At 39.8% G+C, this 27582-nt stretch overlaps 1 protein-coding gene and 1 long non-coding RNA gene across 4 annotated transcripts in view; one reads left to right on the top strand and one right to left on the bottom strand.

Moving 5' to 3' along the window:
- Positions 1 to 2272: 2272 nt before the first annotated feature.
- On the top strand, positions 2273 to 26671 carry LOC108881259 (uncharacterized). The gene is made up of 3 exons (XR_001960602.2): positions 2273 to 2337; positions 11041 to 11109; positions 26353 to 26671. It is a non-coding gene; the product is annotated as an uncharacterized LOC108881259 (long non-coding RNA).
- xxylt1 (xyloside xylosyltransferase 1) overlaps positions 13673 to 27582 on the bottom strand; it is a 32258-nt gene continuing 18348 nt past the window's right edge. For all 3 annotated transcript variants that reach the window (XM_018673130.2, XM_051077269.1, XM_051077270.1), the window contains exon 5: positions 13673 to 19278. In XM_018673130.2, coding sequence (XP_018528646.1) covers positions 18882 to 19278 — 397 coding nt within the window. In that variant the 3' untranslated portion in view covers positions 13673 to 18881. The remainder of the gene's footprint in view (positions 19279 to 27582) is intronic.

Below are 27582 nucleotides of genomic sequence, written 5' to 3'. Positions count from 1 at the left end.
CACAAAGAAAGACAGAACGAGCGAGAATATATTTTCAGTATCCTCCATCACCACCCACACCTTTTAATTCACTGCCACTGACAGCTGGTGCTATCTTTACTGTGAAGACATGTGTTTATTAAACCTGGATGCTACAGGGGGAAAAAGCAGGAAAAAATGTGGCTAACACATTTAACTGCCTATGATGAAAAGATATTTTTTTAAAAAGATTTTTAGCAAGTGTTTAAAGCAGGACATCTGTTCATAATCATTTACCATTAGATGGAGATTTGCAGCACAAAACTTACTACCAACTGTGTGAAATGTCGACGACACATGAAGCAGCCTCCACCAGTGGAAACACTAGAAAAGGCAACAGAAATCTGTTCCATTTTTTTTGCTACAAATTCAACTTTTCTAGCTTTGACTAGCGAATTTGCACTGTTGACCATCAGCAAGCTGTCTTCATGTTACTTCTGAGGGAACTGAAAATCCAGTCCAAAATGAGGCCTTATAGTTTTAATTACGGATTTATTTTTAGATAGTTCTCCATTTTTATATCAGTGTCTTTAGAATAACTTGTGAGGAAAGTGATAGAAGCCAGGTTGTGTGGTTGTTTAGTGCATCATCTTATCTCAACAGGAGGACTGAAGCACGGTAAAGACAATAAAAGCACAGTGTAACAATTATTGAATTAGCTATTCTGCTGTTTATCTGTTTATCCTGCTGGAGACAGGATACGTGACATTTACCATACTATTATAACAAGCAGCTTAACAGAGACAAATGAAGGATATTTTGCACATATGATTAAATCAGCTAATTACAACAAATTACAGAGGAAGATGGCATGAAACCGCTTAATTGAGCTCAGCTACAGTTTGCCTGTTTCAGGTGTTATTTCACATTACCAGTGACGTGAGTCATCATGACACACACATTAGTGGTAAATGTTAAATCTGCAGAGGAGAGCAACAGTTGTTGATGGACAGGCAGCTGGAAATGTGAAGGCAGGTATAAAGCGAATCTGTGCTTTGTGTAAGATTGTAGAGGAATGTGTGTGCATGCCACGTGCATGTCGGGTTCCATTCATATTAGGGTTGAAACACACACTAATAGACACACATACCATCATGGCAATAAAAGCACAGGACACACACACACTGACTCTGTTTCCTTAAATGTGAATTCCACATATGCAACAAGGTCACCTGTGTTAAAGCAGATTCCAGTAAAGCCCCTGTGGGTGCACCTGAGTTCAAACACGCAGCCTTGTCTATGTGGTGGTTTGTAATTTGCCATTCACATCAAAGCTGGCAGAAAGTAAGGCTAAATTTAAATTGAACAAATGATTCATTTCTCCACCACCACTGCTGATTTCAATTTAATCAAAGCCTTTATTCCAACATGGAACAAAATATTCCCCTGAACAGAACATACTGTTGATGAAATAGCAGAACATTTAAAGCAGTGTCAGTATTTTGCCTGGTACCTCGCTGCTTTCCAAAGCACCCTCACCTGAGGGAGAGGAGTAATTTTCATTAGTCACCGCTCTTTTCACACAGCAGGCTCGTCTGTGACAAAAGACATAAACACAAAGAGAGAAAGAGGAGCGAGATTGGAACAGTAGGAGCACCTGTTTGTTGTTTGGATGCAGAATGTGGGTCAAACTCATGAAGGCTGATGCTTTTCAGTTGCAGAGACAACAAAACACCTCTCCACCTGCCAGGAGAAATTAATTTTTTCTGTAGCCTTTACATGTGGCCTTGTGTGCTTGTGTGTGTGTGTGTGTGTGTGTGCATGAATTCCTCACAAAAAGGCATGTTTCTCTTTGCATCTGCTCATCATCAGCTCAACCATGAGAGGTTTTAATCAGCTGTTCACTTGCACCCCACCCCCACCCCCTTCCTTATTTATTTATTTATATATATATTTTTGCCCTTTTCCCCTTTTCTCTCTCTGCGTCATTCACAGGTTTGGTGTCACTTGTGGCCTTTCTGTTCCATCTCCGATGTTCATAAATGTTCTTTATTCATAAAGGGCACAGACCATTTTAAGTGAGTAATGTGACCCACATTGTTGTGTAACCCCATTCCATGCCCCAAGATAGGAAGGGAAAAAAATGTTTTAGACTGGGCACTTACCTACCTAAAAATAGTGTTTCAGAGTCATAAACAAGCCTGGAGTTGGGCAAAGATTTGCCCCATAAACCAAAAGAAAAAATAATAATAATACAGAACTGAAGTATTGTATTGTTTTTTTCATGCAGTGGCTGTTTTGCTTGATATCCTCTACATGGGAAGAAGCATAGATCAAATGATGGAACCAGGTCGTTTGATCTGCAAATACAACACTCAGGTGAGTGTGTTGTATCTTTGTGTGTGCATGAAAATGTGTAGATGTAAATGTGGTGTGTGGTGTATTTATATGTAAAGGATATGATATGATAAATTGTTATTTGAGGATGTAAAACTACACAGGAGTGAGAATTAGACCATGTCAGATTGTTGTCTTGATTAGATGGCACTGGATTTCAGCGTGTCTGCTTTCTGTAAGAATCAAGTGATGCTGACAAGTGCCACGTCAGACCTAACGGAAATGCTTTGTGTGTGTGTTTGCGTGTGTCTAAGTGATATAAATGAAAGAGAGGGCAAAGAGTGCAAGATTTTGATTTAATTTGTATGCCAGTGAGTGTTCCTTTGCTACCCATTAGTGGCATATTATCAAGGTCACTGGATATGACACAAATACTTAGTCATCGGTAATTTTATGCAGGGTCAGTCACGTCAGAGAGTCAGAGAGAAAGAAACTGAGAAAAACAGAGTGAATGAAAGATGAAGCTACAGCTAATGTGGAAGTGTTATTAAGAATAATCACCAAACCTGGTGTGCATCTTAGCTGTGGGGAGTACTTTAGCATCTTTTAGCTTGACCAAAACAGGAGAGCGAAAGAGCTAAAAGGAGAGCGAAAAATATAGCTGTGGCTACTCTTTAACATTTTCCATCTCTGGCATCTCTGCTAGTTGTGGCATTTACAAACACTAATCTGAGAATAAGTGTTTTGAGTGCCATCTATCATCTTTAGAAAAATATATATATTTTTTGTAATTAGCACAAAAAGAATAATTTGGTCTTAAAATCTAGCAGGAGCAACTCATAGCAAGTGTCAAAACAATTTTCAGTACCGCATGTTGACAACAGGTGAGCAGCCACCGCTGTGACCTCAGAAAATCAGAGCTGCCAGTCAAAGTCAGCTGTGATGAATGAGACTTTGCTCTAGGGCTTGATTGAGGAGGTTTCTATTCTAGGTAAGCAACTATTGCATGTGTGTAGAATTTAGGAGAGGGTTATAGAGAAATTCCTACATACACAAGAGGCTATACTGTTCAGTCATTCATCAGTCAATATGTCCATCAACATCCCCCCTGTTGGATACATTCACTGTGCAAGTATACTTGACCTAGATCATTAAAATAATGTTTACCACTAAAGAGCATCAGCTAAGACTTCTGTAGATGTGTTATATCATGTACAGTGTTTACACAATATTCGTGCATTCAGCATATTACTCCTCTAGTTCCTCTTGTGTATCTGTATCCAAGTAATTACTGGAATAGACGTGTGTGTTCATGATTCTGATCTATAGAAACCTGTTGGACTTGGTAGGTACAACTTCTTTCTCTGTATGCATTATTCTATAACTCCTTTCTGGTTAAAGTGCAGAGCTAGTCAGAATCATCTCCAGCCACCCTGTCACCCTATCACCCTGTTACCCTGTCACCCTGTCGCTAATACTGTCATATCTTTCATGTTGACGTCCTGTGTGTATACAAGGAACTTGTGATTAAGATGCTACTCTGTCAGTGAGGTCAGTCTGAGAACAGCATGTACATCATCTAAGAAGGCTTTGATTATTTGACTCCTCTGTCATAAATGCCAGTGAGTCACTGCTTTGGCAGAGACACAGGGCACGGACGCTGGCCATCTGGGCCAAGGAATGAGGACAGAGCCATGGACACACAGACTGCCTGTAGGGCATGCTGTCATTTGATGGTGGCTTATAACGATGCTCTCATCAATCGACTCTGCTTGCTCTTGCTCTTTTTCTAAAAGAGAGAGTGGAGGGTAAAGGGTTACATAAGTAAAGGTGAATCATCAAGTGTAAATAATTTTTCTTTCATTACAATCAGCCTCCGATGTACCCAGGCTCCACACGTAGTTGAGCTGAAATGTAATGTTAGCATGCCAGCATTTGCGTATGTTTTACCAACCACTGTATATACAGTAAACATTCTTAGGTTTAGCATGTATCATTAGGATAACTAATAATAATTAAAATAATAATAATAATAAGGCAAGGATTGATTTTAAAGGTGCTATACGTAAGTGTCTGAGTTTAAAACATTACAAAATTAACTAAAATTAACAATAGAATGTGATGAAATAACAGTTTTTACATTATGTCAAAGACTAATATGTATATTTTTTTGTGGAGATGTCCTGAAGTTAGCATGCTAACCTGCTAGCGCCAGCCTGTTACATCTCATAATGCCAGTTTGTACCTCAAGAGGCAATAGTGAAGCACTGTAGCGTCCAGTCTGCTCTCAGTCCAACACGAGAAGAAACTACATTCGACTGCAAAGAAAGGAGTTGATGAAAAGACAATGTAAGACAAGAGTTAAAATTGGCATTGCTGTCCACCGCTGGAGACAGCTCATGACAACTAAAGGAATGAAGTTTGATGCTGAACACAAAACATTTCCTCCAGACTAGTAAGTAAATGACTGTTAATGCTAACGTTGGCTATGTAGCAATAGCAAAACTTTACATTAGCACCTCTAAAGTATAGCTAAAGCTGATGTGAATTCTGTCATTCAGTTTGGCTATATGATGTTATAAAGAGTTAAAGAATGTTTTTTTTAATTAGTGGCTTTAAATGAAAAGTTATTGGATCACCAAAGTCATTAGGATTTATCCTCTGGGGACCTTGAATGACCTTGAATTGCCTTTGTGTTTGCCCTTCTCCACATGATAGTGAGAGGTCAGAGGTCATCTACAGAACAGCACTGCTTGTACTGAAGGGAGTTCAGTGCCTTTAGCAGGGCAGCTGCTCACTGTCATGACACTTAAACACAAAGCTTCTGGTTGACTGACAGTCTCCATCTGCTTATTAAACTATCCTGCAGGCCACACTGAAGGGTTTCTAGTTTTTAAATGTGGAAGAAAATACACTCTCTGAATTGACTGAAAAAGAAATGGATGCCAATGGATGCCATCCCAGCAGATCTGTGATGAATCTCCCACAGAGGGTCTCCTAACTGAGCACCTACATCTTGTTATACTGTGTGTCATTCTCCTAATGTATGCAGTGGCAGGGCCTGACTGGCTGTTAATCACCGCTAGAGCTTCTCCGCTGCTAGCCTGTTGCATGTACTGTAGCACACTGACCTACTTATGGGGTCTGCTGTTTGTGTCTTATATCCTGCCTGACACACAGACGGCAGAGTGGATCAATGTATCAGAGCTTTATTATCGTTACCTTTCCCTCTGGTTTTCATCTCAGTCTCCGGAGTATTTCCATCATCAAGCCTGTGAAAGATAAAAGCAATGTATGTATGTGCATGCCTGTGTGTGTATGTGTGTGATTACGTGGTCCGCAGTGTGTACCCACGTATGTGAGAGCCTCATTATATATGTGTTATGAGTGAGAAAGATGGGTAGTCACAGTATTAAAGCAGTAAAGTCGTTTTATAAGCATCACTGTCCTTTCGCATTATATTAAAGCTGGCCACACACACACACACACACACACACACCTGCTGGCCGGTTCTTCCTCCCAGCTCCCATAAATACCATCTTATGATCTTGCCAGAAGTGATCTGTGTGGCCTCAATAACAATCAGACGTTATATTACCAACAAAAATACCACAAAATGGGGTCAATATTTATGTCTTGTCAGGTGACTGGCAGCTCAGGTGCTGAAAACTCAAAAAGGAGCACAACCATCAGGGAACACTCAACAGACACAAGACATTTCACTGCCACGAGACTTCATCAGCTCTACCGATTAGTTGTCTCTGGCATTTTTACATCTGGGTCATTCACACCTTGATGTCCTATTAGAGCTGTAAAGGTCACGTCAGTCAAGATTATTCGAGACTGAACTCAGCTGACTCCTGCTTTTAGCTATGAAATAGTTGCTTTTGCCATTTTCCAGACCAGACATCTCTCTCAGCAACACAAATTCCCCAAAGCATCTTATAATCAAAGATATTGACTTTGCAGGAGAGAGTATTGCCCAGTTTGCTGTAATCTCATTTGGTTCTTTGGTCATTGATTTATTTATTTAATCATTGTTCGATAAGCCCTATGGGAGCTTAATTTTCTGCTCAGTCACATCTACTATGACCTCAGGCTTTACTGACAACACTTAACAGAGTTAAGCAGAATAAGAATAAGGTAGAATAAGTAGGTCAGCTAATCAGTTGTTATCAAAGCAACTGAATTCAAGTGATTTTATTTGGTTTTTCTTTAAATGATCGCATATTTCTGCAGAATGTGAACAGAAGATTGCACAACATTGTTTTAAGGCTTAAACCAAAGTACATCCACATACTGTATCTAAGTCCAAAATCTAAACAAGACTGTTATTATTAAGCAGCACCTGAGTGGTCCATTGAGATTCTCCATAACCAAACAACTCTCACTGTGTGTTTTGAAATGCATTAACCCTCAGCAGCATGTGTGAACCTGGCAGCCAAAGCTGGCAAGGAAGGGATAAACTTGGAGTTCATTCAGAGATACTCATGTCAAGGAATTGTCCTTTTACTGTATACAGTAGCAAACAGACTTGGGGTTTAATGTAAGATTTAGTGGATAGATTTGGCTGCTTTCCAAGGAAGTTTGCGGAGAACCTGAGCATCAGTGAGGATTCTGTTGAGACTGCTAATCCCCGGTTAATTTGAGGGGTGAATTAGTAATTCAGGGGAAGACATATAATATATAATACATAATTTAAGACTTCAAATTACTACTGTGATTTGTGAGTTATGTATACAGGTGGCATGACATAAGTTTGAAGACCTTGAATTTACACAAAAAGTACATTTAGTTTCAATTTTATTCAATTCAGTTCAGTTTTATTTATATAGCACCAAATCACAATGGAAATTATTTCAAGGTACTTTTCATATAGATCAGGTCTAGACTGTACTCTTTATATTCTAAAATTTACAAAGAGAGACTCAACAGTTCCTGTCATGAACAACACTAGGTGACAGTGGAAAGGAAAAGCTTAGTTTTTAAAGGCAGAAAGGGTGGGTGGTCATCTGCTTTGACTGGTCAGGTTTCATTTAGTGGACTAGACCCTCAGAACACTCAATAATAGTACTGAATGCAAAACGAGACAGTACGGAAAGTAATGTATGACATCAGTGTCCCTTACTGTCCCGTCAAACTGCCTGCTTATCTCATCCTTCACATGAAGATCATTGCAGTCAAACTTGCTGTTTACGAATGACGTCTGGGTTTAGGTCCAATTTTTTCAGTGTCATTTTATAGGCTGTCACTATTGGTAGGCAGATTATACATTAACTTCCTACATCTGAACATCATAGTCCTGTATGTGCCTATCCGGCAGTGTGACTACATTCATTCAAACTTGTTCCATCTGCCCAAACTTGAAAGTCATTCAGCGATCTAAAACACCTAGTAAGATTGCTGTCGTGACTTTAAAAGAAATATGATCAGGAGCCCAGTTTCCAAAAACATCTTCAGACTGAGATCATCGTTGTCCTATTTTAAGTGTACTGATGATAATCACTGCCTTAAGATGCTTTTGGGAAAGAGGGTCCAAGATGGTTATTCAGACCTGAGGCCGACATGTTAAATTGCTTTCAGATTAACAGATACTGGCTTTATTTAACTTATTTCAAGAAATGATTTATTTTACGCATGAGGAACAAAAAATCAGAGAACTCCAGTGCACTGGGGACAAATTCAGTCAGACTCACCCCATCTTAAGGATAGTTCGCCACCTCCGATTTTAAATCAGATTCTGCAGCTGAATGCAAGATTAGATGTTAACATGGACATTTCTCCCTGTGGACTTTGAAGTAGGGCGACACAGAGACCTAATTTTTGCTAGATGAAACCATATATTATGTGGGTCAGCCTCCCAGCCAGTGTTCACAGTTTGCATCTTCCCACAAGGCATTGTGATTCCATATCTTGTGAATAAATGGCTGTAATATGACTAGGTGTAGCTCTTGAGACAGTCTGTTCATATATCTCACTGTCCCATCTCATTGTGAGGCGGCGTGTTCCCTGTGGTTCGTGACGCACCACCCAAATCCATCCTCTGTACCCGCCTGATCTCACATAGTTTATCTTGTGTCATTCACATGATTGAAAACTGAACATACAGTGCATATGAGAAAAAGGGACTTACATGTCTCAAGGGTTTTTGTTCTTCCTGTTACTGAACTCAGACTGTGCTGTGTTGTATGTACATAATCCATTTTCCCTTTAAGGCTTTTGGTAACACATTATTTCACAATGGATTTATTCTATACTCTGTTCAATGGAAACCTTTTTTATACCTCCCGCTATAGGCTGTGAAAATCCCCATGTTACATAATGTATTTAAACCGGCATGACAGTACAGGACTATCAGTAAGCACTTAAAGAAGACTATTCTGTACTTTATTATCTCAGTTAAGAGCTCAGTTAGTGCAATTAAAAGTGCTTTACAGGTGAGTTACAAACTACTGAAACATAAATGGTCAAAAGAGGGGGGACAGATGCACACAAGAGGAAATTCAAAGAAATCTAAGTTTAGAATTTATTTTAAAAAAGTAAATCAGTAAAATAAAATTAATATAGTTAACTTAATCTTGACCTAATTCCTTCTAAATGGAGCTTTTTGCCAGTTTTTAACTGCTTGACTGCTTTTTGTCAAGTGTCAGCATCTGTCTGCTTATACCCACAAATCATTTTGAATTGTTTTTACTTATAAACTGCTCCAAACATAATGAGTAATCTTCCAAATCACCAAGTCAGTGTGTAAACCAGCCTATATTAAAATGTATTTACTAAGTTAGCAAAGTTTGCTGATACACTTGCATCCCTTGAGGAAATAGTTTGACATTTTAGGGAAATACACTTATTTGAACTCTTGCCAAGAGTTAGATGAGAAGATCATTACCACTTTCATATCTGTCTATTCAATATGAGGCTATAGCCACCAGTCAGTTATCTTAGCTTAGCTTAGACAGTATGCAGCTAAGAAAATCAACCAACCATGGCTCTAAAGCTGATTAATTACACATTATATCTCTGTTTAATCTGGATAAAAACTGAAATGTAACAATGACAAGTTGTGGCCCTCCTTAGAAGTTCTGGTAGGTGGATTTTGTTGTTTTTGGACAGAGCCAGGCTAGCTGTTGCCCCTTTGTTTCCAGTATGTATGCTAAGATAAGTGAAGTGCTGTTGGTGGTAAGTTCATATTTACTCTACAGACAGGAGAGTGGTATCATTCCTCTCTTTAAAACTCTCTGCAAGAGAATGCAGAAGTGTATTTCCCAAATTCCTAAATCTAAAATAATAAACCAAACCTCCAAGTCTCCACAGAAAATATATGGATTATAGGTTATACGTTTGTTTATCAGATGAAAATAATATATTTATATTATAGTATCAACAGTATAGCTATATTATATACCCTAGATCTTCTCTGTAAAACAGGATCTTTCTGGGTTGCAGGTATATTGTTTCATCTCTTGCCAGGGGTTTCACTTTTTAGTGATCCTGTTATTTCTGTTGTTCACCCACACATTTCAGGTTATTCTACTGTCACAGTCAGTCAATGTCAGCCTGGATAAGAGCATCAACTCAGTGTGTATAAGATACATTTCAAAATCACACACATGAGTCTCGCCTGCTATTTACTTAAACTAATGAGTCTCAGAAATTATGTTGATAGTCAGTGGCCCAATTTCGAGCAGTGCCATTTCAGCTGATGTTTCATCTGTTGGTGACTCACAAAATGACCCTCTGCTGTCATTATAATCCCCCCTCTTGTTTATAAGTTACAGCTGTTCTGACACTGAGAGGTGGAAAACAGAGCAATCTCTGAAGGCCACAGATGGTGGTGGAGTGTGTGAGTGCATGTTAATTTGTGCCTCACTCTTTATGCATATGCAAAAACCTCAGGATGTGAAGATGGCAGCATGATGAAAAACAGGAATGGACACAGGGAGTACATCAAATATGAACTCTCTGTAGACTTAAAAGGTGGCGGTACAAAGTTGTGATTTGCGGAACTACTTTCCCAGCTAATGTAGTCATGTGTATGGGCATGATTGCTGGTCACACAAAGTCCTAATGTTCCTATGTTTAAGTAGCCCTCACTGAATCAGTTGAGAATCTCCTCTTAAGTAAGTTTTTCTTTGAAGTCACAGGATCCACAGGCACAAGAAAGCTTTTTATGCCTTAGCAGCAGCATACATTGTTTCTGATTGCTGATATTCAACTTGATATCAGCCATTGCTGGCAGACTGTTGAGTTGTCAGGAAATAATAGGAGTTCTGCAGCTCTTGGGGCAGTCTCTTGAATGCATATTGACTGTGTAAAGGTGAATCCAATGCATTGGTAAAAGATGGCAGTGTTGTTGGGGCTGCCGCACAGCATGAGGGGGATAGAGTCAGACCATGGCTGGAAATGGCACATGAAATTAATAGCCAATAGAGACTGGGATTGCAAAGTCATTTTTACACGATGAGTCACACTTGCACTTAAGTTGAAAACAAGATTTCAAAAATCAGCACACTGTTGTGCACACAGAGTCTCGCACTGTTTGGTTGGTATGCTCGATGTTTTAGAACACAAAACAAACTAAAATTCCACAGGCTCTAATCAAAAATGTGAATCAATCAAAACTTGACAGGATAAATCACCAGCTGTAGTCAATGTCATCAAGGTTTTGAGATATCACATGCAAGCTTTAAGTCCTACCTTTTGGCCTAAAACAATTCATCAAGCTTTCATTTTGTCCTTTTGCAGTGAAGGAAACTAAAAGAAGAGGAAGCAAAGAGAAGCCAGGGGGAGGACATTCACAGAGCACAGGAGGAGGTTTGTTTTAACTTTTTCTTTTCTCCTATAAATCTTTTTTAAAAATTACACCAGACTGATGTCTGTAAAAATTATGGACTATAATTTTACTCTGGCATGAAAAGCCCTTAAACCTGAAACTATTAGATGAAAATAGACAGGTCTGGTCCAGGTTGTGTTTGGCCTAGAACAACACAAAGACTGGAAGCAGAGGGAGACAGTTTGTGTCCATTAAAGATTAAAAATATGCCTTTCAATTGGAGGTTGGGCATTTGGAGCATTTGCTGGCAGCAGAAAGTGTGGTTTTAGTTGTAATGAGTAACTTTAATAACTGCATCGCATCATATTGACAGGCATTCTTATTATTTTATCCACCCCGTTCAAATCCACGAGGGTAGGCTTAATAATAGACACACCTCTCGTATAATGCAATGCAGTTAAACAGCACCACAGACTACATACTCTAAAATGATCACACTGTTGAATTGACACCTCTTAAACACAATGTCAACAAAACCTGAACATTAACCTTTAAGAAGGGAGGATTTACTGCAGGACTGTTGTATTAGAATAGAAGGACTCAGAGGGACTGCTTTCAAAATATATTTGAAGAGACTCATATAATGAGTCAATGCAAACCAGCCATAGAAGATGTAGTCAGTGTTTTTCCCTCAGTACTAAAAGCTCCTCCATCACCACATAAATCGACCTGAAAAAAATTGAGGGATCATAACAGATTTGATAAGTGCTATTCCAAACTGTTAATCACCTTAAATTTAATTGTTTTTTTGTTTTTTTAAGGTGGTTTGAATATATTTCTATATGTTTTTGTAGTGGACTTTCAACACCTTGATAAGAATGTGCAACATCTGTTTTTTGCCTCAAAAAAATACTGTCATCATTGCTATAAAATGTGGTTAAATTAGCCAAGCATCAAATTGCCAGACAGAACATTCACAGCCAACAAGAAAGAGATAGTCCAGGGCAAATGCTTTCTGAATTACGAGATGAACAAAGTTTAAGAAAGTTCATGTTGTATCTGTGCTGTCTGCAAGCAGTGCCAAAAATATAAAAAGTTTCAGTGTGTTAAAAGCGAGGCACTATATAGGTTCAGTGCATTCCCAGCTAATCAGCAGTAGAGGCACTTGGCACATTTACTGTCCAAGGAAGTGCAGACTGTTCACCTCCCAGTGGTCAGCTGACAAAAACCGGGTAAACGGGTCACCTGTTTAAACACCAACAGCGACTCGTTTTTGACTTGTTGCCATACGCACAAGTGTAGGTAGACTCCTACACGTGTCCATGTGCTGTTCTCTTTGTGTGCACGTCTGTAGGAGTACCATCATGCAACACTTCTGTTGGCTTTGAACGTGGGGCCGATTTAGTGAGTCACCCATGATTAGCTGTTACAGCAGCAATAGTTTCTGCAGAGTGTTTTTGTCTTTGCTTCGCTGCCAGTCTTAAGGAAAGAGAGCTGCAGAGAAACACTCTGAGTCTCTCTAAGCTCTGGACTGAGCTGTTTGTGTTTCTTGGATGAGACATCGGTGCTACCGCCTGTATCAAATCTATACCAGCCTGCTGTTTCTGCTGCTTGCCCTGAAGGTAAAATGTGCTCAAAGTGTTTGTCGATGAATCCAGGCTGAGGGATTTTAGAAATCACAGCACACTAATATGCTGGGTGGCCTAGGGTTATTATGCCCAGCCTAATATAATTTAATCAGTGTAGGAGCTGTAATACAAGGCCAGGCGCTGGAAATTCAAACAGCCAGAGGAGTCAGGAAGTGTAAAAAGCTACTTTGTTAATGCACTCTGTTGGGATGAAGAGTTGAAATGTTATTGCTTGCTCACCTGTGCTAAAATGCCTGTATATCCATGCAGTCAAGGGTACTTGTATGACGTGAACGCCCCCAACAGAGAAATTCTCACATCTGAGGTGCTGTCTTACTGATGTCACCAGGGCCTAAAATCAGCTGTCGGGTAAAGCTGCTCATTAAGAGCTAAAAATGCGTGAACCAGCTCTCTCCTCACCTCCCACAACACGCTCTATAATGTACACAACCTGTTGTGCGAGAAAACATCACTGAAAAGAATGTAAATGTTACACAGACACGTGAGTCAACACATGTCTAGGGCTTCTCTCGAAAAATGAATCTGATTTCATCGCACTGCAGGAATCATCGTTATATTTTCTGACACATCTTGATACAGGATGCGTTTTAGTTTCATTTGTAAACTGGGTTATTTTAATGTCCGCACATTCAGGGTTCAAGGCTGATTGATGCTGTTTCTCTGACTATGAAGGGTTTGCTGCCTGCCTTGGCAGATTTGAGTGACAGATATAGGTCATGTCTAGCTTGTCGCAGATAAACAAGAACACAGCCACAGGTTTGTATAATGAGAAACGTGAGGGCGCCCTATTAATATACATTGATTTTAACCATCTCATTGTAACCCTTGAGCGACTAAAAGTGTCCTGTTTTCCATGAGGAGGATGGGAGTGTTGTCAGCTCTCCCTCCTATTCACACCCAAAGAAGCAAAAATGTCATCTGTGACCTGTTTAACAACTGAAACGAGAACAGAGAATAACTTCTGTTTTTGTCTTTAATAGAACATCATAAAAAAAGTAATCATATAATTGATTTAGGAAATCTGAACATACACAGGTAACAAAGTGGAAGCTTGTCTATGAAAAGGTCGTGTAAAACTACTTTCACATTCGTTTTTGTCATGGAAGAAACACATCACCTCGAGTCTTTAACACTGAACAAAGCAGCTTTATAATCTGGCGACAGCTTTCTAAGAGAGATGGAACATTTATTTATACATTTATTTTCAGACATTTATTAGCCCTTAAAAAATATCACTGCACATTCAACTTATTGACAACAGTCATTTACCCCTTTCACACCAACAGCAAATGCATTTTTTTCACAGTTATGTTGGTGTGAAAGGGTGAACATAGGTTAATATTGTAAATATGGGCACATTGTCATTGTAACATTTATTAAGTTACACCAGATCATTCATGTTGCCATCCATCTTGAATCTCTACCTACTTCCATTAACATATATATATTTATACACATTAGAGTTTGTGTGTTTAAAAGGGGCAAGAATACATAAACCCTGTAATGCAGTGGTTTTCAAACTTTTTGTGCTCAAGGCACGTCTGTATTCATATACCTGCAAAATCGCCTTTATACCATGTTATCACTCTTATCACACTGTTAACACTTTTGAATTAATGCCAAATAAAATTTGATAACCAACTATTTTACTCATGAAATATTTATTAACAAAATAAAGAATTCATTTGGAATCAGACCAAGCCGAGAGGAAGAGAGTGTGTGGTGTGGTGAGTTGGGGATGGTGTGTGTGTGTGTGTGTGTATGATGTAACATCCAAAACTCTGTGTGTGTATATATACACATTCATCCACATTACACACTCTTCACACACAACAGTTTGTGAAAACTAAGCCAAGTTCGAAGCATCAAAGATAGCTGATCAGAACATAAAACGATAAGTGGAATACAGTATTCACAGGGTGATTCAGAACTAGCCATCATGAGTAGAACTCGGAGTCCACAGACAGAGAAGAAACCAGAGGTGAGCGTGGACACTCTACTCCCTGTTGTTGAGTCCTTCTTTAGAAGGATCACATCGGAACAAAATCTGAAATCAGGTAAACCTGATGATGCCACAAAGATCATGATGGTACAGATTCTTTTGGACCTCATACTGTCCATTCTGACGGCTCTTCAGAGCACCACTGTAGCCATGTCTGAGGAGCCTGTATTGTCCAGTGGGAGCAACACAGGTCCATACCGTCAGCTCAAAACACTTAAAACGTTGGAACCCAGGAGAAAGTCTCCAAAGGATCAGCAGAGGACAGGGACAGTCTTGTGGCTTCAATATCTAAAGCTGGTGATAATCAAGAAGGAGGTCAGAGAAATATCAGAGTTTATATGACAGACTATGATCATAAGCAGTTGGAATCTGGTTCCCTCCTGGAGATTAAAACCATGGGAGATAACATCGCTCAGGTGATTGTGGACAAAGTTAAGAGCCTGGAAGAGAGAGGTGCTGCAGGAACACCCAAACACCAGTTCTGTCTGAACAAAGGTGACATTTGTTGCAAAGCAGTTTGCCCAAGCATTAATTTGTCACATTGCAGAACAACTAAAGGCCACATTTTTGACCACCCAGAAGCTGAAGGCAGGCAGTCAGTGCTGGAGTGTCAGATGGTGAGAAACAACAAGGAGAGAATGAGGTCTGTGAATCTAAATGGATAGAGGACATTAACAATGGAAAAGTCCAGATGCTCAGAAAAGAACTTGGTGATCTCCTCAACGATTACATGCACGAGATGCACCCAAAGCCTGTCAAAGAATCAAATGGGATGGGTTCATCTTGGATCAGAGTGGTTGTTACTCCACTACACAACTCGTGTCTGCTGACATCAACACCGGAGTGTGGCGTTTCCTCTGTCTAATGGAGCGGTGGCTTAACACACAGGCTGACACCCACAGTGACAGGGTGACATCCCTCGCTGTAGCAGACACAGAGACATGTGCCAATCGCGAAGAAGAGGAAGAAGATCCAAGAGTGAAGGGTGAAAAAAAACACAAAAAGCTCATCCAGATCATTGCTGCGAAGCTAGTTTCCTGGGTCTTTGACAAAACAAAGGCAAACTGCACTTTTGAAAACCCAGAAACCATCATAAAGGGTCTGTCTGAAAAGATATGGGCTGAAGTCGAGGGTGAAGACTTTAATATTACCCCCGGACATGATGAAACACCTCAACAAGGCCATTTTCAACAGCCTGTGCAAAAACTGGGATGGAGCAGACATCATGCTTTCTTTACTTATTTTGAGAGATCCACAAATTGAAAAATACATCGCCGCCTCTTTCAAAGATCATCTGAAGATGAAGCCTAAAGAAATTCAGCAAAATCAGCAGATTTTGCTGAATTTTGCTCAACTGGCCTCTGCTGGCCAGAGACCAGTGGAGTGGAAAGTTACCTGGATATGGGGCAGGATTTGAACTCTCATGGCCACTTCAGTTTCTCCCACTTTCAAAACTAACAAACCAAAAAACACATGCAGCAATTGGGCACTCTAAATTGATGGTTGATGTGTTTTGAATGGACTTAAACTCAAACCAAAGAAAAAAAAAAATGTTTCTGTTGCATTACTCAGTAGTATCACTCAATTCATGCACCAGTTTCAATGAGGAAATTCTACATTAAGGGATTTCTCAGTGTTAGTATGCACTATTAATGAATACAAACAGTAAACAGAGACAAGACACAAAAAGAAAAACAAATTAAATAATAACAGTGGTTTAGCCCTTTAGCTACAAGACACCAATATTTTTACATGACTGCCAACCAATGCAACAAAGATGTTTCTGATTTTAATATTACACTGTAATCTATCACATTGAAAAATGTATTGCACTATTTACTTTGCATTTATTTGTCAAAGCAGTGATGCGATTTTGAGCAGGGAATGTTTTGTAACCTCTGTGTTGCTGTGGAGAAATAAGCTCTGACAGTGGTAAATTTGAAAGTCTGCTTTTTCATTTAAGATGTGACAAACTCCATTAGTCCTTTTCACAATGTTTATATCTGGGCACTACTTTCCTTTAAGACTGGACTTTTCAAATACATACTTAATCTTGTGCAGTTGTTATAAGCAGATGAGTTTACTTTCTGGAATACTGGAGTGTCCCTGAACGCAACACTATGTAGAATTAGTCCTTACTTCTGAATGAAATGCAATGTTATTACTGTATGTACTGAAAAAGCAGCAATAAAGAAGTGCTAGCTGTGATGGATTACTTATTTTGAGCAACTTTCACCCTGCAGTTTTAGCAGTGAAAGAAATGGAAACCAATTGGTGCTTAAAGGGCATGGAATCAATCACGTTATAGTTAATGAGCCAAAAAACAATTAATATTAAAGCCAGCAGAATAAATGCAGCCATCATCTAGTCAACAAAACCCTTGATGATAAAGCATGTGGTTTTAAGTTGTAAAGTGCAGTCAAGAATTGAGAATAGTTATTTTTCAATGTTCACTCTGATTCTACGCTCCTTTTTCTAGTTAACAATTTGTTTTAGAGCTAGAAAGACTAAAGAGTATTGCTCTGACAGAGGCATAAAAATACTGATCAGCTTCAGGATGAATTCAGGAGAAGCTTATTGATTTGGAATAATGTTTACTCTCAAGTGTCTGTGGTCGCTTTTCTTTGATGGCGCAGGGCATTCAGCTGCTCTGCCCTGACTGTGCGTACGTGTGTAAGTGTGCATCACCTCAGACAATTTCCTGACTGATGAATATTGAGTGTTGACATTTCTTTGAATCTGGGCGTTTATTCAGTGAGCACAGCAAGAAAAAACTCAAAAGTGGGTCAGTGTCTGCAGTCACGGTCCCGGACCCATCACTCCTCCTGAGGCGTGTGTTTGGCCTCAGCTAAACCGCAAATGCAAGGGCACCAACAACAGCTATCAGTGCCATCATTGCTAACCATTATCTCCCTGACCCTTCCTCCACCCTCCACCTTTCCCCCTCGATATCTTCCAACCTACAGAAAGATGTGTCTGGCAGTGTGTTGTGTCCTGTGCCCACATGGCTCCGGAAAGATGGGAGTCTACTGGTGTTAACCCCCTCAACACCCACACCCACCCCCCTTCTTCCACAGACCACAGAGGTGGAAAGTAAATGGCACCAGATTAGCCCTCATCTCACTTTACCGGGGTAAACTTGGGTCACTGGAAAGCTTGAAGTGCAGGGAAACAGAGTGAGAATGACATTTGCTGACTTTATATTAACTGCAGATATCTCAATTAGGGTGACGACTAACAATTATTGTCATTAATGATTAATTGTTTGATTATTTTCTTGATTTATTGATGAATCATTTTCTCTATGGACTTAAGAAAAAAAAAGCCTGTATAATTTCCTAGGATTATCCAATCAATAGTCCAAAACCCAAATAATTATATTTAACAATTTATCATACAAGTCACAGAAGAGCATTATATTCTCATAGTTAAGAAGGTACAACCAGCGAATGTTTGGCATTTTTCCCCATACGATTATTTAATAATCGAAATAGTTGCCGGTTAATTTTTTGTTGATCTAATCTGTGCAGCTCTATTAGCAACATGAATTCCTTTTGGATTATCAGTTTTCCACCACTCTGTGTAATGTATGTGGATAGTGGACTTGGATAGCAAATGAAAAGAGAAATTACTTCAAATTGACAACGACTGCATGATGCATTGGGCATCATTCATTCATATGGACATAAGCCCCCACATTCATTTGAACAGGGGCAACTCTGACCCAGCTGTGGTGCCAAAGCAGTGCCCTGTGAAAAAACTTTTGCTGTAATTCAGTGTAACATCATCGCCAATCACAGATATGCAAGAGCTCTTTGCGACATAAAACTAATTTACCACTATAATAGTTTTCGAGGGCAGCAAAATTCCTCCTGATAATGATGTAAACCATTCTGCAGTGTTAAGTATTCGGTACCAGAAGAAATCCTAATGTAGCGCCTTGCATTACTGAAGTGCAGGGCTATTTTCACCCTGAACGCACTTTAAGGACACCAATGTGTGGAAGGGCCCTTCGATAGCCCCTTAACCAGCAGGGGGCAGAGTCTGTGACTACAGCTGCACGGTCGAGAAAGGAAAACTGCCGTAAAAAAATAGTTCCCGTAAACTATACTGTAGATGTCACAGACTCCTTCTCAGTCCCAGCATTAGTGCAGCACATACGTCAGTCATCTGGTATAGGGGAGTTACAGTTCCCATGGTAGATATAGACAGGTCCATCACAGCGATAATACAGCTGAAACACATCTCCGTACCCGTGGTCCCTCCACCAGGTGCACAGCTGCCTGTTCCAGCCACAGGCCAGGGAATAAAACAGTTCAGGATGCTCCATACCGATCATGGTGAAGAAGTCCTGGTCACCGAGGTGACCCCTGAAGCGATATTGGTCGGCCAGTTTGGCCACGTTGCTGGGCTTCAACAGTTGGTTGTAGAGTGCTGAGGCCCTCATCGCTCCCAGGTCCAATAACATCACACCACTGTTGAAGCCTGGGAGGCCGTCAGGAGGAGGTTCACCTACTCTGGTCCGAGGGTTCTCCTTACGATACTGCCAAAAGGTGTGTCTGCAGAAAGAGGGAAAGAGTTGTTAGCCGTAGCTCCGTCAACATCATTAGTTAACTTCCTGGCCCAGTTGACTGACAGGAACTTTTCCAATTCGCCATCACTCTGCTGAAATGATTTGGCATGAACAGTTTGTATTAAATCATCAGGGAGTCCAACTTGTTTTTGTTTGTCCACTCCATCACTCTTAGCTCCGACGTCTGCTGTGTGCAGAGTTCTGCCTGCTTACTGAAAACCGCATGCCTGTCACAGGAACATGCACAGTTAAAGTGGAAACTATCAGTGTTGCAGTGTTAATTCCGACTGACAACACTGTCAGCAAGCCCTGCAGGAGAGACACACCGCGGTGCAGTAGGATTTCATAATTTAGCACTCCTGTGCAAAGTCTAGCCATATGCATGGTTTTTACTCAGTCTTGTTTACCACAATCAGGTCAAATGGAAAAAGTCAATTGGTGGATTTACATTTAAAGGGAAAGTAAATTTGCATAGTGCTTTCATGTAGAGTTACACTTTGTTCTGACACATAAATTCACAGTTGCAAATCTTCTTGACCATGGTGAACAAACAGCTGGAGACCAATGGAGAAGACATCATTTTAGTTGTGTTGCACCATCCTATTTTATATAACCCTGCTCTGCTGGAGTATTAACTGTTCACCCACAGAGGAGTGTTCGGCAGCCAGTTGAGAAACAGGAGTCAGTGTTATCCTTACCAAGCTTCCCACACCAATTTGACTGTGCCACTTTCTGGTGCCTGAGGGATTACTTTTTTCCTATGTCCAGTCCATTAATGACACCCAAACCTAAGTAGGATATGTAGAGCATAGTGCAAAAAAATAAAATCTTTCAGGCGGTTAAAAAATGATAGGATAACTTGAAGCCGTAGGTGCAAAAGAGTCAGGAACCATGTGTGCCTCATTTCCCTCTGTATAACCCAATCACATTTTTGGTCCAGTGATTACAACAACATTTGAATCTGAACTCATGCCTGTGCACCAATGGTAAAATTTCACACTCAAATGTATGTTTGGGCTGCCACCATGCAGTTAGAAAAGTGAGGGGCATCTCTGTTTCAGTTGTTTGCTGAACAAACAACACTCTGGCCAAAAACAGGAAGCGAGTTGGTCCAGGACTGTCAGAGGCTTGTGCCAACTCAGCACCCTGTTCTGCCAATATACCGACTCTGAAGCAGCTAAATGACACACAGGGCTTCATTCGCCAATCATTGTGTCACACAAGTAAGAGGTCTTTCCTAATATTATCTTATTTCCAAAGTTTCTTGAGCAATGCAAGAAAGGCTTTAATCTAGTGTAATATATAGTGCTTGCTTTATGTTATGTTAGACATGATTTGGCACACTTGACTAACATGCATACCAGCATCTATCAAGCAATCCTTTAGTATTTTTCAGGTTGTATGAAAAATGTAATCAAGGTAAGCTGCAGATCTGATATATTATTTACTCAAAAGAGCAAAACAAACTACATAATTTCAGTATTAATCTTAATCTCACACTTTTTCCACCTCTAAAAAACTGGATTGCAAAGAGATGATGCAATGGCACTAACAGAATATAGTGAAGGTGTCTGTAGAACAGAAAAGTCTCTAAACTGGGTCCAGTTGCTCAAAGAATACTGAGCTACAGGAAGGAAGCTACACTTGTGAGAAAGCCAAAGAAGGAAGGGAGATTTGGGTAAGGGCCAGTTCATTTAACTAAAGCTGTGATGGTCCCTGCTGCATCCAGAAGAACAAATGCCCCCACTCTCCTCCTGTAAGCACTGAGCTGTTAGTTGTCTATTCAACCCCTGATGTTCAAGTATGTACAGTATGTGCTGCTCAACTTATTCCTCAGGGAAAACAGATGAAAACTGAACAAATAAACAGGAAAAACATGCTATCACGTCTTCATCTGTTTTCTTACTGTGTTGCTGTGGTTTTCTAACTTGTATCAAGTGTATGGAGACCACTTGTTTCTCAGCTTTGGCTATGCCTTTTTTTGCAGGGGGTGGTGGTGCAGTATTCAAGAAAGTGCAAAATGCTCTTTTCTATATTCTGACTAACAGCTGTTGGGATGATGTTTCATTTCTGCCAGACACAAGGATAATTGAGAATTTTCCCTGTTTTCATGCATGTGCGTACACTCTCTCTCTCTCGCTCTCTCTCCCCCCACAGAATTGAGATTATTCCTAGCACTGGCCAAGCTGGAGGTAGATTAAATATTAATGGTAAACTGTACTCACTAAAAACACAAAGAGACAGAAGACGGAAGGCAGTAAAAAAATATGAAAAATAATGAGGAAACAAAAGAAATCAAAAATATTCTACCAGCTGCGCTCTGCCTTTTCTCTTGGTGCAGCTCAATGCACATGGGAAAATTGTGTAGAACAGTTATGCTCGCTATAGTAGAAGAAACCTCTTCCTCTCCTCCACTCTGTGTGTACAGTTTGATCAAATCCAGTGGGAGAAGTGGATCCTCTGAGTCACACTTTGATATTATTACTGACCTATATTCACCAGCTGTAGCTTGTCCACACAGTTTTATACAGTCTGCCGGTTTGGTAGCTGGGGACTTGTGTCCCCTGTAGAGCATTTATCGTCTTTAAGACATACACTAGGTCTACGTGCCCAGACACACATTCAGAGTGAGCATCGTCAGTAAGGGAACATTTACACAGACTTTTCCATTCTGCTGTTTTGACATAGGAATGCACTAAGTGATCTGAACCACATGTAGTTACATAATATACGACTGACACCATTCTGGTTTTGAGAGATGACAGATAAGGCAATGTTAACAGTGATGGGGGGCAAAAAATATATTCCCAAGTTTATCTGAAGGTAGTCAAGCCTCAGCAGCCTGTGTTAGGCAGTTAAGTGGTATCTTAAGCAGTTACATGCTTTTTAGAACAAAATGATCTCTACCTCTCTGCCACCACTGGGAATGATAACACAAAGAGGGAATTTATTACTAAAAAGACTCTACCCACTTATCCACTAAAAGAAACTATCCACTTAAATTGTATAACTCCAACTGGTTTAGAAGTAATTTTTACACAAAACTATGACTGTCTTCGTGTTCAATTTCACACCAAATATGCCCAGAGTCAATTTTAAATTTAAATGTAGATGTTACCTCAAGTTTTGTTTTAAAAATGTATGAACTACTATACAACTTCATTTGATTTTAGGGAGTGAGATAAACTTTCTCTAGATTATACTTTAACTGAGGTCATTAAATCATCAGCTGCATAAAATACACATGAAAATGTTTCCAGTCAAGTTCTTATATAAATAACATCAGGAACTGTTTACAGATGAACCGCAGGCTTGATGCACAAAGGCATGTGTTTACAATTACTAGTCCGACAACATACCTCTCACATACTGTATCAAATACTTTCGTGTTGTTTTCATGCTCATTTTGAGGCACAAAAAACCTAGCGAGTACAGAACGCAGCTCTGTTGTCTGTGACAGTGCCTTCAGTTTCCTCTGTTCCCATGTACCAGGACACTCAAACCAGACTCAAACAACACACATAACCTCTTACAGTAGCTTAGATCACTGCTCCTACAAGTACTTCTTCTCCTGCTCTACCAGTTCACAGCCCCATCGTCTCCTGCCTCCAATATTTGCTGCCAACCTTTCAAGTCAAGTGTCACTCTCTCTCACTCGCGAAAGAATGAAAAGCATTAGCAGGTGACGGGGACATTCTGTGCTGCTATCCCATCCAAATGTGTTCTCCACTTTGTTCAGGACAAACAGCCTGCTCTCTGAAAGCAGTGTAAAACACTCTCGCTGTCAGACGGAGTGAAATGAAATGTCTGGTCCTTTTCATCACAGAGTAGTTTGGCAACATGATGAATACATATTAAAGAAAATTCCAGCACTGATGGAAAAGAGGAGCATTCAAACCCATACTTTACACTTTTTTATGTTAATTTTTAGATATCTAAAAGGAGATAATATATTTGTGGTTTTAAGTACCGAAAACCATCTCAATATAGCTTTGCATCTCCTCTCTGGAGCTCTGGCAAGAACATGGCATTTTGTGTCTGTTTCTGAGCCTCTCCTTTGATTGGCTGACTGTTTTCTGAGTGATGCACAGCCAGGCCAACCACAGGTAATGGATTGTAGCCTGCTGTAGCTTGGTAAAACTCTCCCAGTAAATGTAAACGGTTATAGCAACCACTGAGGAAAATGTTAAGCACTGTTGAAATGAGCCAAATGAACCCAACTAAAATGCTCTGGTATTTCAGGAAAAAGAAACTTTAGTCACTGGACTCTAATATAACTGTTCTCAGAAAGGCTTGTAGCTTGCTAGCTAATCAATGGAATGACTGTTTGATGTTGTGTTGTTGATAAAGTTAAAATGACCAAAAGGTCTGGGAGGTGGGTCCAGGTGGGCCATGCTGGGAGCATAGCTGAGGGGCGTCCTGATGGCTCAGTTTGTGAATACAGGCTGTGTGCATTTCTCAGTGGGTTGTGCATTTTGATAGTTTCACAGCATTTGCACAGCACCTGGACCTGCTTTATAATCAAAAAAGACTTTTTCTCACTTTCTACAAATTGGGACCTTTAAAATTAATTCATAGCATATCTTATAAATCTAGGTTTATTCTAACTTTAACACTTCCTCTTCACTGATTTAGGGGATTATGTTGGTGTTGAGTAGTTTTTCCTTCCAAGAACAATGTATCTCTCAGTTTCAAAACCCCATTTTGATGAGAATAAAGACAGACAGGGGTGTCACAGTGAGACTGATACATAACTCACAACCATCTGGCTGAAAACACTAAAATGCTTAACCACTGGAAAATGTAATATTTCACATTCAACATTTAATTCCATTTTAGAGCAAAAACTGAGAATATGTGGGATGTATCACACAATGGAGACTCGCTACACAAAGCATAAAGAGAGTGACTTGCTTCTGGCTAATGTCTCTCATTGTGTTTGTGGCTTTGACTATGACACTTATGTAAGTGGGTCTTGTCTCCTGGGTTTTAAAACATTACAAATGCAGCTACAGAGAAAAGACATGGGGAATTTTTTCCAATAATGAACTTTTCAGTGGCAGGATGTGCTCTGAATGTGGCTGGTGGGAGGATGCGTTCTCCTGCATAATGCTCTGTCCATTAGCACCAAAACCGAGTGGGAGCTGAGAGCCCTCTCCACTCAACACAGGAAAACACTCCAGTGGAGAGGATGCACACACAATGCCTCACTAATAACAAGTTTTAAAAAATTAAAATATTACAAAGTCCATTGGACACTGGCTAATGGCTAACAAGCCAGCTTACTGGACTAACAAGCTGGTAGTGGAATTGTTCCACAAATGCTCACTCTGGATGGATTCTCTTCTAAGTAAAAGACTTCATACACTGACAATGTAACCACACAGGTTTGTTAAAAGATGACCCTGATTACAATTTATGTTTTCCCATGATACTATTAGTTATCGAAGTCTCTCATAAGGTGAAACATGAGCGTCCATTAAGGCATGATGTAAATCCCACATTCAGCTAGCTCTCGGTCTCATGGTACATATGTCAGGCTCTTAGATCAAATTTAGTTTCTTTGGTTGTTATCATTTCTCACTTCCATTTTGAGCACCACAGGAAATAACTTTTTTTTTTACCTGCTTAACAGATGCTTTGGTTCCTGGTTCGTTTTTGCAGTAAACGTGTTGGTAGAAGCTTTTGACTCGTTTTTACTCATCAGGAATTTACTTTCTTCGTATGTAGCTGTTTAATCCTCAAATATATTTCAACCCCAATTTTTTTTGCAACATGAGGTTTAGAAAAGAAAAAAAAATCACAGCATGGTCAATACCAAACATTTCATTTTACTTGGAATGCTTGGATTTGTATCCAGAAATTGCACCTGGCATCACAAGTCACCAAAGTTCAAGCAGAAAATCCACCAAAAAAGGGGTTTTGTTCCTTGACTCATTACAGCAAAGCTGTACACCATGACTGACTGGATGGATAGCAATATCCTTGAGAGTCTCAGTGACGTAAACTGCCCAGCTGCTGTCAACACTTTTTAATTTCCTTTAAAAAAAAGAAAAGGACAAAAATCAATTCCAGGTCCTGGAATGTGCCTCAGAACTCTGAACTTGAAAACTCAAATATGCTGGTACAAAGAGTTGTTCTTCATAACATTGCCAGGGTTGGACGTGCATACATGCTGGTCTACAAAGACAGGGAACCAGCTGTGACAGTTTGTGTGAATGTTTTGTTGACATCCTTTTAAATTCAACCAGTGAGGCTGTTCATGCTAAGAGGCACAATCTCTTGCTATGCTGCCGGTTGTTTTAAATAAGAGTGTCTGGGCACACAGGAACAACATTAGCAGGGGATTCCCAAGGTTGGAAAACCATTGAGCTAGTGCAGTAGAGGGGCAGAGATACAGATCTGTTTACAGATATTGGTGCCAATTGCAGTCTGCCAGGAAAACCAAGGCTCCGCTTCTGAAACTTCTTGCACAGAAACCTGACGTCAGCAACGTTTATGGCTACGTACACTAAGCTTTACTGTCTCATGAATTTATCAGCCTTGTTACACCATGACAACCATGTCATCAACAAAATCATGAGGTAGAAACTTTATTATAAACACGCATTTAAGGACTAGAGATTGTAATGAACTGAGATATCATCAGTCGTGAGATGTGAATGCATTTAAAATTTGAATGAGAGTGATACCGACACATAGTCAACAAAATGCATCCGGTTGAAAACTAAAAGCCTTCAAACATTTAACTTGCAATGATTAGTCAGTGAATTGATTGGCTGATCATAACATGAGTCTTAATATTATTAACGATTTTTCAGATAAAAACGCCAAACATCTAATGGTTTCAGCCTTTTGAATGTGAGAATTTCCTACTTTTGTTTGTCATAACATAATAGAAGTTGAATATCTTAAAGTTTTAGACGTTTAGACACTTGATGACATCAACTTTGGCACAATTGTGATTTGTCAAATTTTTTCAATGTTTTTTTTTTTTTAGACCAAACAATTAATTGAGAGAATAGGAAGATAAAAATAATTGGTTGTTTCATTCACACAGTCTTTAAAATCCCAGAGGAAACCACCTGCCTGTGTGTTTATCCCAGTAAGCAGCTGCTCCGCGAAACCCTCCCACCTGACCAAGCTTCATGTAAGCTTACTATCTCTCTCACTCACACACACACACACACACACACACACACACACACACACACACAGTCGCAGTGATGTCCTGTTTTGATGCTGTGCCTGGATGGAAAACAGTGAAGTAGTCTAAACGGACCAGACGTGTTTGTTTTACTATCTTGGAGAGGGACGGAAAAATCAGCTGAGGAACAAAGAGCTTTGAAAGTGCAGTCCCTTGTTGACGTGTGCGCACACACAGACACACAGACACACACACACACACACACACACAGATCACTTCGTTGCCAGTAAAAAGTAACACATTTTGGTAAAGCTGATGTTCCAGTTTACTAGATTAATGTGGTTGGTATGTACCTTCATTATCTTTATCAGATCAAAAAATGTGGGAGGATAGTACAGAATGTGATGTGTACCGATTCCCAAAACGTCTTACTCAACAACTCTCCTGACTGATATGCAAAGTCTTACAGTGCCAATAGAAGCACAAAATTATCTCAAATGTGTCAAACTAGTTTACTGTTTAACATAAAGTATGCCAACCTTCTCTGTGACTTTTAGTGTTTAATGTTTTCACACAAGGAGTTGTAAGAACTTTGCCTACATAAAACACAGAAATGCCACTCTGAAGGTGACAAAGGTTTGATTTAGATCGGAAAATTGCTGGTCAAAGAGTAAGCAAACAAATCCAGGCATTTAACAACTTTCAGTAATTATTGCATTGACTCCTCCGCACACATCCTTCCACTGTTCTCATTGCTAAGTTATGAGTTGTGTTTATAAGAACAAAAACAATGGTCTGAGAAGGCGGTTTATTCTTCCTTTATAAGAAGAGAACGGGACAGGGGATAAGACGAGGGAGGAGTTAAATCTGCAGTTCTGCAGGGCAACCACGGGGCACCGTAACCTGACATCACAGTGGGTTCAATAAGTTTACTTGACTGACGTCAAGTTTCTGATGAACCTTACATGCAAAGCAAATAATACGGCCAGTTAGAGAAGGTTATATGGATCTTATTAGTGTGTTGCCAGAGTTTATCAGTTCGGAGGATGAGCAGATTGTTTATTTACTCCAGACAGGTCTGACAAAGAGACAGAAGGCAAAAATCAGATTCACAGGATGAGAACAAAACATTTCCTGACAATA

The sequence above is a fragment of the Lates calcarifer genome, linkage group LG17 (assembly GCF_001640805.2).
Source record: "Lates calcarifer isolate ASB-BC8 linkage group LG17, TLL_Latcal_v3, whole genome shotgun sequence".
Taxonomy (NCBI): domain Eukaryota; kingdom Metazoa; phylum Chordata; class Actinopteri; family Centropomidae; genus Lates; species Lates calcarifer.
The sequence above is the reverse complement of the archived record's forward strand: the minus strand, read 5'-3'. Positions and strand labels throughout refer to the sequence as shown.